This window comes from Ascidia mentula, chromosome 5 (assembly GCF_947561715.1).
Source record: "Ascidia mentula chromosome 5, kaAscMent1.1, whole genome shotgun sequence".
NCBI lineage: Eukaryota > Metazoa > Chordata > Ascidiacea > Phlebobranchia > Ascidiidae > Ascidia > Ascidia mentula.
The window spans coordinates 1839249-1853749 of NC_138570.1; the positions used below are offsets into that span (position 1 = coordinate 1839249).

The window sequence follows — 14501 nt, forward strand, 5'->3', positions numbered from 1 at the left end:
ATTTCGCCTGACAAGGTATCATTAGTTACTGTTTGGCGATAGAAATTATAAAGCCTTCTTGATCATTATAACGATTCTTTGAGGTTGGTTAAAAACTAAACAAAAAGTCATGCTACAAAAAGTCCTACATGTCCTGCAACTTTTTCTGATCTACTGCATGAAATGCGGTGCATGCTTGCCAATATTACACACACCAAATAAAGCAAGCAGGATTTTTTTTACCGACAACCAGTAAAAGTTTGTTGTTCTCGGGTGGACTCTTTGCTGAGTTTCGCAATGTTTACCTTAAGCCAAAAGCAAACAAACCATCGGTCAGTTTTTGTTTGACCGCGACGTGGAGGTGCACTGACCGTTCCGGGAACGTAGTACAAAATATAACACTGCTGCCGTGTATCTGACTCCTGGTTACTATTTAAACAAAAACTGTATACCTTTAAGATTTTTCCTTTAATTTAATTCGTTGAACACAAACAAAAACATCGACAACTTCCAAACAAATGTATCGAATCTGTTCCCAAACAATAGCTCGTATAGCTAGGTGACAATCAGCCCAATATTTTCTTAATCTTCTTAGTGCGGTCTTTGCTCTTTCTCCTGGCCAGGTTACATGATGAATATGCACGTAATATATAGCCAGAGAGAGCTCAGGTAAAAGATAGAAATGACGTTGGTGTTGACGTATGATGTTGGTGTTGCAGGTTATGACAAGATGGTTGTCGAGCGTCTTGATGAGGGGCGCTTGTCATTCGCATGAATGAGGCTGAAGTCGGGACAACGCAATTGTGTGTTGTTCTTGAATATGACTTGATAGATACAGAGGGACCGAAGGTCTTGTCGCCTCAACGAAGCAAAGTTGCAAATCAACTAAGCTATATTTTGTGGTCTATATTGACAAACACGTTCAATGAGTGAGTTCACTAAATCTGTAGTGAAAACTTGAAAACATCTGGTTGCTTCTAAACATTTGGTGATCAACCTTTTATGAAAGCTTCTACGCCTGCTAGCATGGAGATGATCGGCCGCAAGGGTAAAATTAAGCAAACATAACAGAGCCAAGCCGCACTGTGTTTGTCGAGCCATGTACGCCCCGCTGCGTTTTTTGTAATTGTCCATATTTCTACCCAATGGGGTTATGGTAAATAGGACCATTTTCTTGTATTCGGTCAAACAGAAGAAAAGCATTTCAGACTGACCCTTGATTTGTCAAATAGTCGGTAAGCTTTCAAATGGCAAACATTCGTATTTAGAAATGCCCAAGACAAAAGCGACTGATTAAAATAGGTTTATCGACGCATTAGCGCTGCATTAGTAAAATGCAATCAGCCATCTTCCGGCCTGTTTCTTTCAAGATCATTTGCTCCAAATTATTATGCACCCAATTCATAACATATCGACACTCATTCAGCACATCGACTCAAATTGCTTCCATTTTATTTCAAATAGAATATCAAGGAATAAAAGATGCCCATAGGATGAAATATATCCAACATACTATATTGGCACAGGTGCTTGAGTTTGTTTTTTAAAAACAAAACAAAAAAATAAGACCGATGTTGCCAATAGCCCGGCCTGGATATTTTATTTATTTGTTTACCACACAGGAATTTGAACCCAGGTTATCCTGGCCACGAATCCCGATCAGGTTTTCTTCTTGGTATATGGGTTCGCTTAGATTTTGCGATCCTGTTTGGTCATGCGCCATCATGCGGAAAGTCATGGACGAAAATTTGAGATGACACAAATCAATAGGCAGCCCATCTTTTTTCGATAGTTGTTTGATCAAAGATTTTATTAATATGCCACAATTCAGTTGAATCGTAAAACAACAACGACAAGGTCATATAACAGTGCTACATCTTCCGACAGAAATATACTGTAGAAATACTTGGCCAATGCAATTAAAAATTGATAAAAAAACTCGTATTAACTCTGAGATTGAGAAAAAGAGATCAAAGTTTCCACTTGTGGTGAAACATTTAAACCGAAAGGAATGAGAAGAGCTGATAAACGAAAAACGCAAAGACGGCAACCAGCACAAGCAGCGAAATCTTTGCTTCCTTTTCGACGCTTTTCACAATATCGCTCGTTTTTCGATATTCTTCGAAAACGCCCGCACCCTTGTTCTTGTGTGGGAATGGCTGGTCGGGTATTTCAGCTCCAAGGAAGTCACAGAGCGGTTTCCAACCGTCCGTCACTCGGTAAATCAACAGTCTGTCCTTGGGAGCCGTCTGCATTCAAAGTGGTGTCAATTGCGCGTTGATCACACGGAAATGATCTATTTTTCGCATTGAAACGCCAAAATTACTCATTAGCTTCATTGGCGGTGTATGCATTCTTGTTCCAATATTTTTCAAAACATTTCGTGCAGCTTGCTGCCTTTTATACCGAAATTCGCAATGGTCAGTGGAGACCCACCGTTTGAACGTACAAGTTGTGCTTCCTGTACATTCTCTTTAGCGTGTTCTCATTGTGTGGAACCAGCCTGGATCTCGGCCAACTTTTCGCGTCAGCCACGCACTTAACTGAAATGTGCGGCAAAAAATACAGTTGAAAGAGCTTTGCTCAAATCAAGCATATCCAAGGAAAAAGGAATGAGATGGAGAAAACCATTATTTGCTAAATAGTTTTGTGATAAGGTTCACAGGCTTCGCAGTTAATGCATTGCAGCCAAGCTGGATCAGTCATGTTTCTTATCAACGAGAGATGAGATCGGCCTCCGAAAGCATGGCAATACTTCTGCATAGTTTTGTATTTGTAGAAATATTTTAGTAAGCTGCCAAAATGCCAAAATTATTTTAATTAGCTGCAGAGTGTTGTGCGTATACTGTTTCACCATATCAGGTCTCATCATTAGTGCAAGTGCACTTGCGAAACAACATAAATATCTCTTACGAGCGTTGCTTCGATATCTTCTCCTTCGTATTCCGGTCCAGGTTAAAGTTGTCATCACCCACAATAACCAACTGCTGTTCATTTGGTTCAATTGTTTGTGGATGCTTTTGATCCATCCGTCTTCATCTCGTAAGCAAAGAATAATCTGTGCATGCAAGAATGGTGAAAAATGTATTTTTGATAATTGCAATTTGGGTCGCAAACAGTGGGGCTACGACCGTTCTTTACATAAATCGTGTTGTACATGCTTGAATACATAATCTAATTTACTGGCCTCCGTTCCTCCGATAGAGACTGGAAACATATCACAAGCGGTCTATGGGGGTTTCCCCGGTTGCGTTGTTTCGGAGATGTTTCTTGGTAAAATTTCAACAGTTATTTTTCTCAGCAATAAAAATATGTAACAACGCAAAAGTAGTTGGCGCTGAATTACGCAAACGTGTTTAAGAACCAGCAAAACAACTAACACAAACTTAAAGTTTCGATCGCCGCATACTTCGGTAACGGTATATTGACCTGTTCTAAACTGTCGTAATTCACACTATCTTGATATGATATTCGTGCAAAGTTTAACGTGCGGCGCTTAAACCGGGGAAATCCCCATCGACCGCTCTGTAAGTGTTTGGAGTCTTCATTTATTTCCTATGTAATTGGCTTTTGTTTACATGAACTAAAACACCATCGTTTAAGCTGCAAATGATTGCCACATTTATCTCACTAATTATTATTGGCTCAATGCTGATACAATCGTTTGATTTAGCTCAAAAATCTATCAGAGCAAAAAATCAGGCTTTACTTTTGCCTCAGGAAAGGCTTCAGAAAATTCCTTCCAGTAGTTAAAGCACGGGGTGTCATTTACAGCATCAGCACCCTCGTACATTCGTTCCAAATCACCAGGTTGAACGCCCTTCTCAAAGATTCGATTCCAGTCTTCGTGCAAGTCGTATAAATGTTCCAAATAGTCGAACACTTTGTAGCCGAGCGCGTGCAATGCAGCATGCATCGTCTTGGTACCAGTTTTCGAATAACCAGCCAGTATAACTTTCATAATGCCTTTCTATATCTGCCCGCTGCGTGAACGAATAACACAAAAATTTACATTACTATTTGATCAAATGTATTGCAGAGTAAAAACCAAATCTCGATCTGCTAAAACCAAGGTACCTTTACAGGCTGCCAATCGCTCGCCCTATCACAACTTGTATTACTATGCTAGTTTGAGACAACGATCATACAGACAGCTCAGTTGATGTTTACTTCTGCAGAAATATATTCCGCCTGACAATGTATCATCAGTTACTGTTTGGCCATAGAAATTATCAAGCCTTCTTGGTCATTATAACGATACTTTGAGGTTGGTTAAAAACTAAACGAATTGCTTGGGAAAGTCGAAGCATTTCATTTACTGAGCGCTCATTACTTTGCGTCGTTACGTGAAATGTGAGTTGCTTGGCCTATTAAAATGCTATTAAAGTCATGCTACAGATAATCCTGCTTGTCTTGCAACCTTTTTCTGATCTACTGCATGAAATAAGGAGCATGCTTGCCATTACTTCACACACCAAATGAAGTAAGCAGGAATTTTTTTACCAACCACCAGTAGAAGTTTGTTGTGTTCGGGTAAACTCTGTGCTGACTTTCGCAATGTTTGCCCTGAACACACGTAGCCAAAGGCTAACAAACCTTACATTATGTCTACCGCGACGTTGAGCGACCAAAGTTTTTGTGGTCTATATTGACAAACACGTAGTGAATAAGTTCACTGAGTCTGTCGTGGAAAACCTGTCAACGTCTGCTCACTTCTCGACATTTGGTGATCAACCTTTTATGAATACTTCAACACCAGGTAGCCAAGCCGCGCTGTGTTTGTCGAGCCTTGTAAGGCCCGCTACGTTATCGTCGATAGTCGATAGTTCGATAGTTCTGCCCAGTAGGGTTATGGCAAATCGGCCCTTTGCTATTTTCTGGCATTCGGTGTAAACAGAAAAACCGCACTTCAGGCTGACCCTTCAGCCATCTTCTGGCCTGCTTTTTTTAAGATCATTTGCTCAAAATTATTATGAACCCAATTCATAACATATCGATATTTATTGAGCATATCGACCCAAATTATACGATATATTTGACAAGAAGAAGGCATTCCATGACGTGGGTTCAGATTGCGCAATTCCGCATCAGGGCCAAGCGCCACTAGCAGTGTCCATGTCTGTGCGATCCCAAACAGTGCATAGTATAGCGGAGACATGGGGAAAACTCCGTCCACGATGAACTTCTACAGAAGATGGGGAATCTGACTACGACCCAGACGAGTACCAAATGCTGGAACCTCTTCCTCTTTAATCAGACAACGTAGTGGTGTTACATGCTGTCGCATGACAAGGTAGAATCGTGATAGCCCTTGACTCGGCAAACTCCGCCATCGTATTTAGATTGTTAGGCTCACTAACATCGCAACCAACGCTATTTCATCAGCTTTTCTGACAAATCGGAGCCGACAAGTGCATCTTAACCATAATAACCCATGGGTTACTGCAGTGCCTTAAAATCAACCTTTACTATCAGTCGGATTGTCTTTAATGCATTGCAGCCCAGCTGGATCAGTCACGTTTCTTATCAACGAGAGATGATATCGGCCTCCGAAAGCATGGCAATACTTCTGCATAGTTTTGTATTTGTAGAAATATTTTAGTAAGCTGCCAAAATGCCAAAATTATTTTAATTAGCTGCAGAGTGTTGTGCGTATACTGTTTCACCATATCAGGTCTCATCATTAGTGCAAGTGCACTTGCGAAACAACATAAATATCTCTTACGAGCGTTGCTTCGATATCTTCTCCTTCGTATTCCGGTCCAGGTTAAAGTTGTCATCACCCACAATAGTTATTTTTCTCAGCAATTGTGGGTGATGACAGCAATTTCGGAGATGTTTCTTGGTAAAATTTCAACAGTTATTTTTCTCAGCAATAAAAATATGTAACAACGCAAAAGTAGTTGGCGCTGAATTACGCAAACGTAGTTTAAGAACCAGCAAAACAACTAACACAAACTTAAAGTTTCGATCGCCGCATACTTCGGTAACGGTATATTCACCTGTTCTAAACTGTCGTAATTCACACTATCTTTATATGATATTCGTGCAAAGTTTAACGTGCGGCGCTTAAACCGGGGAAATCCCCATCGACCGCTCTGTAAGTGTTTGGAGTCTTCATTTACTTCCTATGTAATCGGCTTTTGTTTACATGAACTAAAACACCATCGTTTAAGCTGCAAATGATTGCCACATTTATCTCACTGATTATTATTGGCTCAATGCTGATACAATCGTTTGATTTAGCTCAAAAACCTATCAGAGCAAAAAATCAGGCTTTACTTTTGCCTCAGGAAAGGCTTCAGAAAATTCCTTCCAGTAATTAAAGCACGGGGTGTCATTTACAGCATCAGCACCCTCGTACATTCGTTCCAAATCACCAGGTTGAACGCCCTTCTCAAAGATTCCATTCCAGTCTTCGTGCAAGTCGTATAAATGTTCCAAATAGTCGAACACTTTGTAGCCGAGTGCGTGCAATGCAGCATGCATCGTCTTGGTACCAGTTTTCGAATAACCAGCCAGTATAACTTTCATAATGCCTTTCTATATCTGCCCGCTGCGTAAATGAGTAGCACAGAAAACTTGCATTACTGTTTGATCAAATGTACTGCAGAGTATAAAACCAAATCTCGATCTGCTAAAACCTAGGTACCTTTACAGGCTGCCGATCGCTCACCCTATCACAACTTGTATTGCTATGCTAGTTTGAGACTACGATCATACAGACAGCTCAGATGATGTTTAGTTCTGCAGAAATATATTCCGCCTGAGAAGGTATCATCAGTTACTGTTTGGCCGTAGAAATTATCAAGCCTTCTTGATCATTATAACGATACTTTGAGGTTGGTTAAAAACTAAACGAATTGCTTGGGAAAGTCGAAGCATTTCATTTACTGAGCGCTCATTACTTTGCGTCGTTACGTGAAATGTGAGTTGCTTGGCCTATTAAAATGCTATTAAAGTCATGCTACAGATAATCCTGCTTGTCTTGTAACCTTTATCTGATCTACTGCATGAAATAAGGTGCATGCTTGCCAATATTACACGCACCAAATGAAGCAAGCAGGATTTTTTTTACCAACAACCAGTAGAAGTTTGTTGTGTTCGGGTGAACTCTGTGCTGACTTTCGCAATGTTTGCCCTGAACACAACGTAGCCAAAAGCCAACAAACCGTACAATATGTCTACCGCGACGTTGAGCGACCAAAGTTCTTGTGGTCTATATTGACAAACACGTAGTGAATGAGTTCACTAAATCTGTCGTGAAAAACCTGTCAACGTCTGCTTACTTCTCGACATTTGGTGATCAACCTTTTATGAATGCCACAACACCAGGTAGCCAAGTCGCGCTGTGTTTGCCGATACTTGTAAGGCCCGCTGCGTTATCGTCGATAGTCGATAGTTCGATAGTTCTGCCCAGTAGGGTTATGGCAAATAGGCCCTTTGCTATTTTCTGGCATTCGGTGTAAACAGAAAAACCGCATTGCAGGCTGACCCTTCAGCCATCTTCTGGCCTGTTTCTTTTAAGATCATTTGCTCATAACATATCGATATTTACTCATCATATCGACCCAAATTATACGATATATTTGATAAGAAGAAGGCATTCCATGACGTGGGTTCAGATTGCGCAATTCCGCATCAGGGCCAAGCGCCACTTGCAGTGTCCATGTCTGCTGTGCTATGTCAAACGGTGCATAGTATATCGGAGACATGGGGAATACTCCGTCCACAACAAACTTCTACAGAAGATGAGGAATCTGACGACGACCCAGACGAGTACCAAATGCTGGAACCTCTTCCTCTTTAATCAGACAACGTAGTGGTGTTACATGCTGTCGCATGACAAGGTAGGATCGTGATAGCCCTTGACTCGGCAATCTCCGCCATCGTATTTAGATTGTTAGGCTCACTAACATCGCAACCAACGCTATTTCATCCGCTTTTCTGACAAATCGGAGCCGACAAGTGCATCTTAACCATAATAACCCATGGGTTACTGCAGTGCCTTAAAATCAACCTTTACTATCAGTCGGATTGTCTTTACTTCCTTTTTGACCACACCGGGATTTGAACCCTGGATATCCTAGCCACGAATACCGATCAGGTTTTCTTCTTGGTATATGGGTCGGGCGCTTGACCATATTGCCAATTCGCTCTGATTTTTCGATCTCTTTTGGTCATGCGCCATCATGCGGAAAGTCATGGACGAAAATTTGAGATGACACAAATCACTTGGCAGCCCATCTTATTTCGATAGTTGTTTAATCAAAGATTTTATTAAAATTCGACAATTGAGTTGAATCGTAAAACAACAACCCCAAAGTCATATAACAGTGCTACATCTTTGGGGAGAAATGTATGTAGAAATACTTGGCCAAGGCGATTAAAATTGATAAAAACTCTTATTAACTCTGAGATTGAGTAAAAGAAATCAAGTTTCCACTTGTGGTGAAACATTTAAACCGAAAGGAATGAGAAGAGCTGATAAACGAAAAACGCAAAGACGGCAACCAGCACAAGCAGCGAAATCTTTGCTTCCTTTTCGACGCTTTTCACAATATCATTCGTTTTTCGATATTCTTCGAAGAGGTCCGCACCCTTGTTCTTGTGTGGGAATGGCTGGTCGGGTATTTCAGCTCCAAGGAAGTCACAGAGCGGTTTCCAACCGTCCGTCACTCGGTAAACCAACAGTCTGTCCTTGGGAGCGGTCTGCATTCAAAGTGTTAAAGGTACTTCGAATACAGTGAGTTGCTGACATGACCACTGTTTTGACCTAATAGGTCTCAGTGCAACTACAAACTAGTTTGGTACCCAATGGTTAATGGTGGCTGCATAGTCTCAACAATGTGGAAGTCTTGTCAGTTATTTAGTTGACAAGATTGTTGTATGTTTCACCATAGCTGCACTGATGAGACTTATTAGGTCAAAACAGTGTCCATGTCTGCAGCTCACCATAAAAAACATTATTGGCCATATTGCTTATACGTGCTTTAATTTGTCTTAAAGTTGGTTCTTTCTTCAATGAAAACACATAAAACTATCAATGCACCTCATTCAAAAAGTAAAAACACTAAACCTTACATATACAAGTTATATATATATGTGTGTCCAGCATTCCAAAACATTTCGTGCCATTTGCAGTTTTTTATATCAAAACCGCAATGCTGGTCTGTGTCCACCCACCGTTTGAACGTACAAGTTGTGCTCCCTGTACATTCTCTTTAGAGTGTTCTCATTGTGTGGAACCAACCTGGATCTCGGCCAACTTTTTACGTCAGCAACGAACTTCACTAAAATGTGCGGCAAAAAATAAAGGTAAAAGAGCTTTGCAGGAACCACGAAAACCCAGAAATATAGGATTAGGATGGGCACAAAATCCAAATGTATTATGCAGTATGGGTGGGTTATTCCAAAACGGGCATTAACAATACGTCTAAAACTACCAAACTGAAAGCATCTTACTAATATTGCTTCGAAATTTCTTTCTTCGTAATCCAGTCCAGGTTAGAGTCGTCATCACCCACAATAACCAACTGCTGTTCATTTGGTTCAATTGTTTGTGGATGCTTTTGAACCATCCGTCTTCATCTCGTAAGCAAAGAATAATCTGAGCATGCACGAATGGTTAAAATTTTGCTAGTGACAATCTTTAAATACGGATCGGACTAATTAAAAGCATGTGACCTGAAGAAACGGGGTATTTAGTTTACACTGGTTACGTTTTGCATGCTTTAAGCTTGTGTACCACGAAAAGCATGCGATCCTATGCACAACGACAAAAACGAGAAGGTTATGCTATGAACACATTAATGGGATAAAAATACACTGGGCGGTCAAATGTGATTAATGAATAAAAAACTGAATCGATTTAAAAACCAAAAGCCCCCTGACAGGCTGTCGATAGCACACCGTAGCAATATACGCATTCAAACTTCTTTTGCTTATAACTTAACGAAGACTTTATTGAAATTATTTAACTGTGTTGTCGTGCAATAAAGTAATACTATAGAAATTCTTTAAATGTTGGTAAATACTGTGTTGACATCTAGGTAAAAAAAGGTTAATCTACTATGTGTCAAGTTTATTATGGGGCATCTCATGTAATCCTGTTTTAACATCTATCAATTAAAAATATGATTTAAACTTCACCTTTGCTTCAGGAAAGGCTTCAGAAAATTCCTTCCAGTAATAAAAGCCCGGCAAATCGTTAACAGCATCAGCACCCTCGTACATTCGTTCCAAATCACCAGGTTGAACACCGTTCTCAAAGATTCTATTCCAGTCTTCGTGCAAGTCGTAGAAATTTTCCAAATAGTCGAACACTTTGTAGCCAAGTGCGTGCAATGCAGCATGCATCGTCTTGGTGCCAGTTTTCGAATAACCAGCCAGTATAACTTTCATATTGTCTTTCTGTCTATCCGCTGTAAAAACGACCAATACACAAAAATTACATTGTTGTTTGACTATTTACAAATATTATCAAGCCTACTTGGTCATTAAAATTGTCTAGGGTAATTCATATCAATTCGCCTGCGAAAGACGGTTCATTGATAATTTAAAGCTCCTCTGGCAAAAAAACTACTTGTTTGGACGACGTTTCGGTCGTTATGCAACAAACCTTCGTCAGTTCATTGATTTGCGTTGTTACTTGGTTTCGCCGTTACTTGGCGAATCTAATTCCCAATTATGCTGCAATAAAATTCACCTATTCTACAACTTTCTCTGACCCACTACATGAAATACGGTGCATGTTTGTCATTATTACACACAGGAAATGAAGCATGCAGCAGGATTTTTTAACTACAACCAGTAGAAATTTGTTGTGCTCGGGTGACTTTCGCAATGTTTGCCCTTGACAAATGGAGCCAAGGGCAAACAAACCCTCGTAAATTTTGTCTGCCACGACTTTGTGCGACCAAAGTTCGAGCGTAAAACAAAGCTGTGGCATTCATGAAATGGCCGCGAAAAAGCAACTTATGACATATTGTCGTTTAGCTTCTTGCACTCTATTGCTCTATGTGGTGGCTGCTACTTATTTATACGTTGAACTAATTCAAACGTCAAGAACAAGTACATTGATGAACACTCCCTCAAAACATTCGTTTTGTATTGGATTTGATGGTGTTCTATGTAAAACTGCAGCCCCATGCAGGCATTTGTTTCACCCCTGAATAACTTTTTACCTCAACCAAGCTTGCCATTGCTGATGGCTTGCGTACAAACACTTCCTGGCTCTGTGGTAGCAATCCTGAAAACATCTGCGTAGTTCATGAAGAACAACCCTAAATAAATGCTTAGAATATCCCAACACAACAAAGACAGTAAACGCGACGATCACCAAAATAATAAAATAGTATTTAAAAATCACTGAACAAGTCTAAAACACTCGGCATAGGGCTATTATCAACACCGCTTTTCTGACAAATCGGAGCCGACAAGTGCATCTTAACCAAAATAACCCATGGGTTACTGCAGTGCCTGAAAATCCACCTTTACTATAAGTCGGATTATTTTTACTTCTTTTTTTTACCATACCGGGATTCGAACCGGGGATATCCAGGCCACGAATCCCGATCAGGTTTTCTTCTTGGTATATTGGTCGGGCGCTTGACCATATTGTGAATTCGCTCTGATTTTTCGATCCTTTTTGCTCATGCGCCATCATGCGGAAAGTCACGAACGAAAATTTAAGATGACACAAATCACTTGGTAGCCCATCTTATTTCGATAGTTGTTTGATCAAAGATTTGATTAATATTCGACAATTGAGTTGAATCGTAAAACAACAACCCCAAAGTCATATAACAGTGCTACATCTTTGGGGAGAAATGTATGTAGAAATACTTGGCCAAGGCGATTAAAATTGATAAAAACTCTTATTAACTCTGAGATTGAGTAAAAGAAATCAAGTTTCCACTTGTGGTGAAACATTTAAACCGAAAGGAATGAGAAGAGCTGATAAACGAAAAACGCAAAGACGGCAACCAACACAAGCAGCGAAATCTTTGCTTCCTTTTCGACGCTTTTCACAATATCATTCGTTTTTCGATATTCTTCGAAGAGGTCCGCACCCTTGTTCTTGTGTGGGAATGGCTGGTCGGGTATTTCAGCTCCAAGGAAGTCACAGAGCGGTTTCCAACCGTCCGTCACTCGGTAAACCAACAGTCTGTCCTTGGGAGCGGTCTGCATTCAAAGTGTTAAAGGTACTTCGAATACAGTGAGTTTCAGACAGGACCACTGTTTTGACCTAATAGGTCTCAGTGCAACTACAAACTAGTTTGGTACCCAATGGTTAATGGTGGCTGTATAGTCACCACAATGTGGAAGTCTTGTCAGTTATTTAGTTGACAAGATTGTTGTATGTTTCACCATAGCTGCACTGATGAGACTTATTAGGTCAAAACAGTGTCCATGTCTGCAGCTCACCATAAAAAACATTATTGGCCATATTGCTTATACGTGCTTTAATTTGTCTTAAAGTTGGTTCTTTCTTCAATGAAAACACATAAAACTATCAATGCACCTCATTCAAAAAGTAAAAACACTAAACCTTACATATACAAGTTATATATATATGTGTGTCCAGCATTCCAAAACATTTCGTGCCATTTGCAGTTTTTTATATCAAAACCGCAATGCTGGTCTGTGTCCACCCACCGTTTGAACGTACAAGTTGTGCTCCCTGTACATTCTCTTTAGAGTGTTCTCATTGTGTGGAACCAACCTGGATCTCGGCCAACTTTTTACGTCAGCAACGAACTTCACTAAAATGTGCGGCAAAAAATAAAGGTAAAAGAGCTTTGCAGGAACCACGAAAACCCAGAAATATAGGATTAGGATGGGCACAAAATCCAAATGTATTATGCAGTATGGGTGGGTTATTCCAAAACGGGCATTAACAATACGTCTAAAACTACCAAACTGAAAGCATCTTACTAATATTGCTTCGAAATTTCTTTCTTCGTAATCCAGTCCAGGTTAGAGTCGTCATCACCCACAATAACCAACTGCTGTTCATTTGGTTCAATTGTTTGTGGATGCTTTTGAACCATCCGTCTTCATCTCGTAAGCAAAGAATAATCTGAGCATGCACGAATGGTTAAAATTTTGCTAGTGACAATCTTTAAATACGGATCGGACTAATTAAAAGCATGTGACCTGAAGAAACGGGGTATTTAGTTTACACTGGTTACGTTTTGCATGCTTTAAGCTTGTGTACAACGAAAAGCATGCGATCCTATGCACAACGACAAAAACGATGAAGGTTATACTATGAACACATTAATGGGATAAAAATACACTGGGCGGTCAAATGTGATTAATGAATAAAAAACTGGATCGATTTAAAAACCAAAGGCCCCCTGGCAGGCTGTCGATAGCATACCGTAGCAATATACGCATTCAAACTTCTTTTGCTTATAACTTAACGAAGACTTTATTGAAATTATTTAACTGTGTTGTCGTGCAATAAAGCATTGTCACATGTAAAATTGTTGGGGGTAATAATATAGAAATTCTTTAAATGTTAGTAAATACTGTGTTGACATCTAGGTAAAAAAAGGTTAATCTACTATGTGTCAAGTTTACTATGGGTCATCTCATGTAATCCTGTTTTAACATCTATCAATTAAAAATATGATTTAAACTTCACCTTTGCTTCAGGAAAGGCTTCAGAAAATTCCTTCCAGTAATAAAAGCACGGCAAATCGTTGACAGCATCAGCACCCTCGTACATTCGTTCCAAATCACCAGGTTGAACGCCCTTCTCAAAGATTCGGTTCCAGTCTTCGTGCAAGTCGTAGAAATTTTCCAAATAGTCGAACACTTTGTAGCCAAGTGCGTGCAATGCAGCATGCATCGTCTTGGTGCCAGTTTTCGAATAACCAGCCAGTATAACTTTCATATTGTCTTTCTGTCTATCCGTTGTAAAAACGACCAATACACAAAAATTACATTGTTGTTTGACTATTTACAAATATTATTAAGCCTACTTGGTCATTGAAATTGTGCTTTAATGTTGATGAAAAACTAACCACTCGTCTAGGGTAATTCATATCAATTCGCCTGCGAAAGGCGGTTCATTGATAATTTAAAGCTCCTCTGGCAAAAAAACTACTTGTTTGGACGACGTTTCGGTCGTTATGCAACAGACCTTCATCAATTCATTGATTTGCGTTGTTACTTGGTTTCGCCGTAACTTGGCGAATCTAATTCCCAATTATGCTGCAATAAAACTCACCTATTCTACAACTTTCTCTGACGCACTACATGAAATACGGTGCATGTTTGTCATTGTTACACACAGGAAATGAAGCATGCAGCAGGATTTTTTAACTACAACCAGTAGAAATTTGTTGTGCTCGGGTGACTTTCGCAATGTTTGCCCTTGACAAATTGAGCCAAGGGCAAACAAACCCTCGTAAATTTTGTCTGCCACGACTTTGTGCGACCAAAGTTCGGGCGTAAAACAAAGCTGTGGCATTCATGAAATGGCCGCGAAAAAGCAACTGATGACCTAT

The 14501-nt window shown here is 40.0% G+C and overlaps 4 protein-coding genes across 4 annotated transcripts; all 4 read right to left on the reverse strand.

Annotated features, from left to right (window-relative positions):
* Positions 1-1976: 1976 nt before the first annotated feature.
* On the reverse strand, positions 1977-3940 carry LOC145901805 (uncharacterized). The gene is made up of 4 exons (XM_082989603.1): positions 3689-3940; positions 2893-3037; positions 2416-2522; positions 1977-2228 (listed from the first exon to the last, which is right to left on the reverse strand). The coding sequence occupies exons 1-4, from the start codon at positions 3938-3940 to the stop codon at positions 1977-1979; spliced, it is 756 nt and encodes a 251-aa protein (XP_082845729.1).
* Positions 3941-6237: 2297 nt separating this feature from the next.
* Positions 6238-6513, reverse strand: LOC145901807 (uncharacterized). The gene has a single exon (XM_082989608.1). The coding sequence runs from the start codon at positions 6511-6513 to the stop codon at positions 6238-6240; it is 276 nt and encodes a 91-aa protein (XP_082845734.1).
* Positions 6514-8439: 1926 nt separating this feature from the next.
* On the reverse strand, positions 8440-10392 carry LOC145903707 (uncharacterized). Its single transcript, XM_082991835.1, has 4 exons — positions 10132-10392; positions 9445-9589; positions 9166-9272; positions 8440-8691 (listed from the first exon to the last, which is right to left on the reverse strand). The coding sequence occupies exons 1-4, from the start codon at positions 10381-10383 to the stop codon at positions 8440-8442; spliced, it is 756 nt and encodes a 251-aa protein (XP_082847961.1). The 5' UTR covers positions 10384-10392.
* Positions 10393-11808: 1416 nt separating this feature from the next.
* LOC145903564 (uncharacterized) lies at positions 11809-13890 on the reverse strand. The gene is made up of 4 exons (XM_082991656.1): positions 13634-13890; positions 12919-13063; positions 12640-12746; positions 11809-12165 (listed from the first exon to the last, which is right to left on the reverse strand). Exons 1-4 carry the CDS (start codon positions 13883-13885, stop codon positions 11914-11916), a joined length of 756 nt encoding a protein of 251 aa, XP_082847782.1. The 5' UTR covers positions 13886-13890; the 3' UTR covers positions 11809-11913.
* Between the last annotated feature and the right edge of the window lie 611 nt (positions 13891-14501).

Excerpts from the sequence above, each read along its gene's own strand:
- LOC145901805 (XM_082989603.1), bottom strand. The coding sequence starts at position 3,940 with ATGAAAGTTATACTGGCTGGTTATTCGAAAACTGGTACCAAGACGATG. Across the intron at positions 3,038-3,688 it reads AAGCCTTTCCTGAGGCAAAA|ATTATTCTTTGCTTACGAGA; the intron begins GTAAAGCCTGAT and ends TTGCATGCACAG. Across the intron at positions 2,523-2,892 it reads AAGATATCGAAGCAACGCTC|TTAAGTGCGTGGCTGACGCG; the intron begins GTAAGAGATATT and ends CGCACATTTCAG.
- LOC145901807 (XM_082989608.1), bottom strand. The coding sequence starts at position 6,513 with ATGAAAGTTATACTGGCTGGTTATTCGAAAACTGGTACCAAGACGATG.
- LOC145903707 (XM_082991835.1), bottom strand. The coding sequence starts at position 10,383 with ATGAAAGTTATACTGGCTGGTTATTCGAAAACTGGCACCAAGACGATG. Across the intron at positions 9,590-10,131 it reads AAGCCTTTCCTGAAGCAAAG|ATTATTCTTTGCTTACGAGA; the intron begins GTGAAGTTTAAA and ends GTGCATGCTCAG. Across the intron at positions 9,273-9,444 it reads GAAATTTCGAAGCAATATTA|TGAAGTTCGTTGCTGACGTA; the intron begins GTAAGATGCTTT and ends CGCACATTTTAG.
- LOC145903564 (XM_082991656.1), bottom strand. The coding sequence starts at position 13,885 with ATGAAAGTTATACTGGCTGGTTATTCGAAAACTGGCACCAAGACGATG. Across the intron at positions 13,064-13,633 it reads AAGCCTTTCCTGAAGCAAAG|ATTATTCTTTGCTTACGAGA; the intron begins GTGAAGTTTAAA and ends GTGCATGCTCAG. Across the intron at positions 12,747-12,918 it reads GAAATTTCGAAGCAATATTA|TGAAGTTCGTTGCTGACGTA; the intron begins GTAAGATGCTTT and ends CGCACATTTTAG.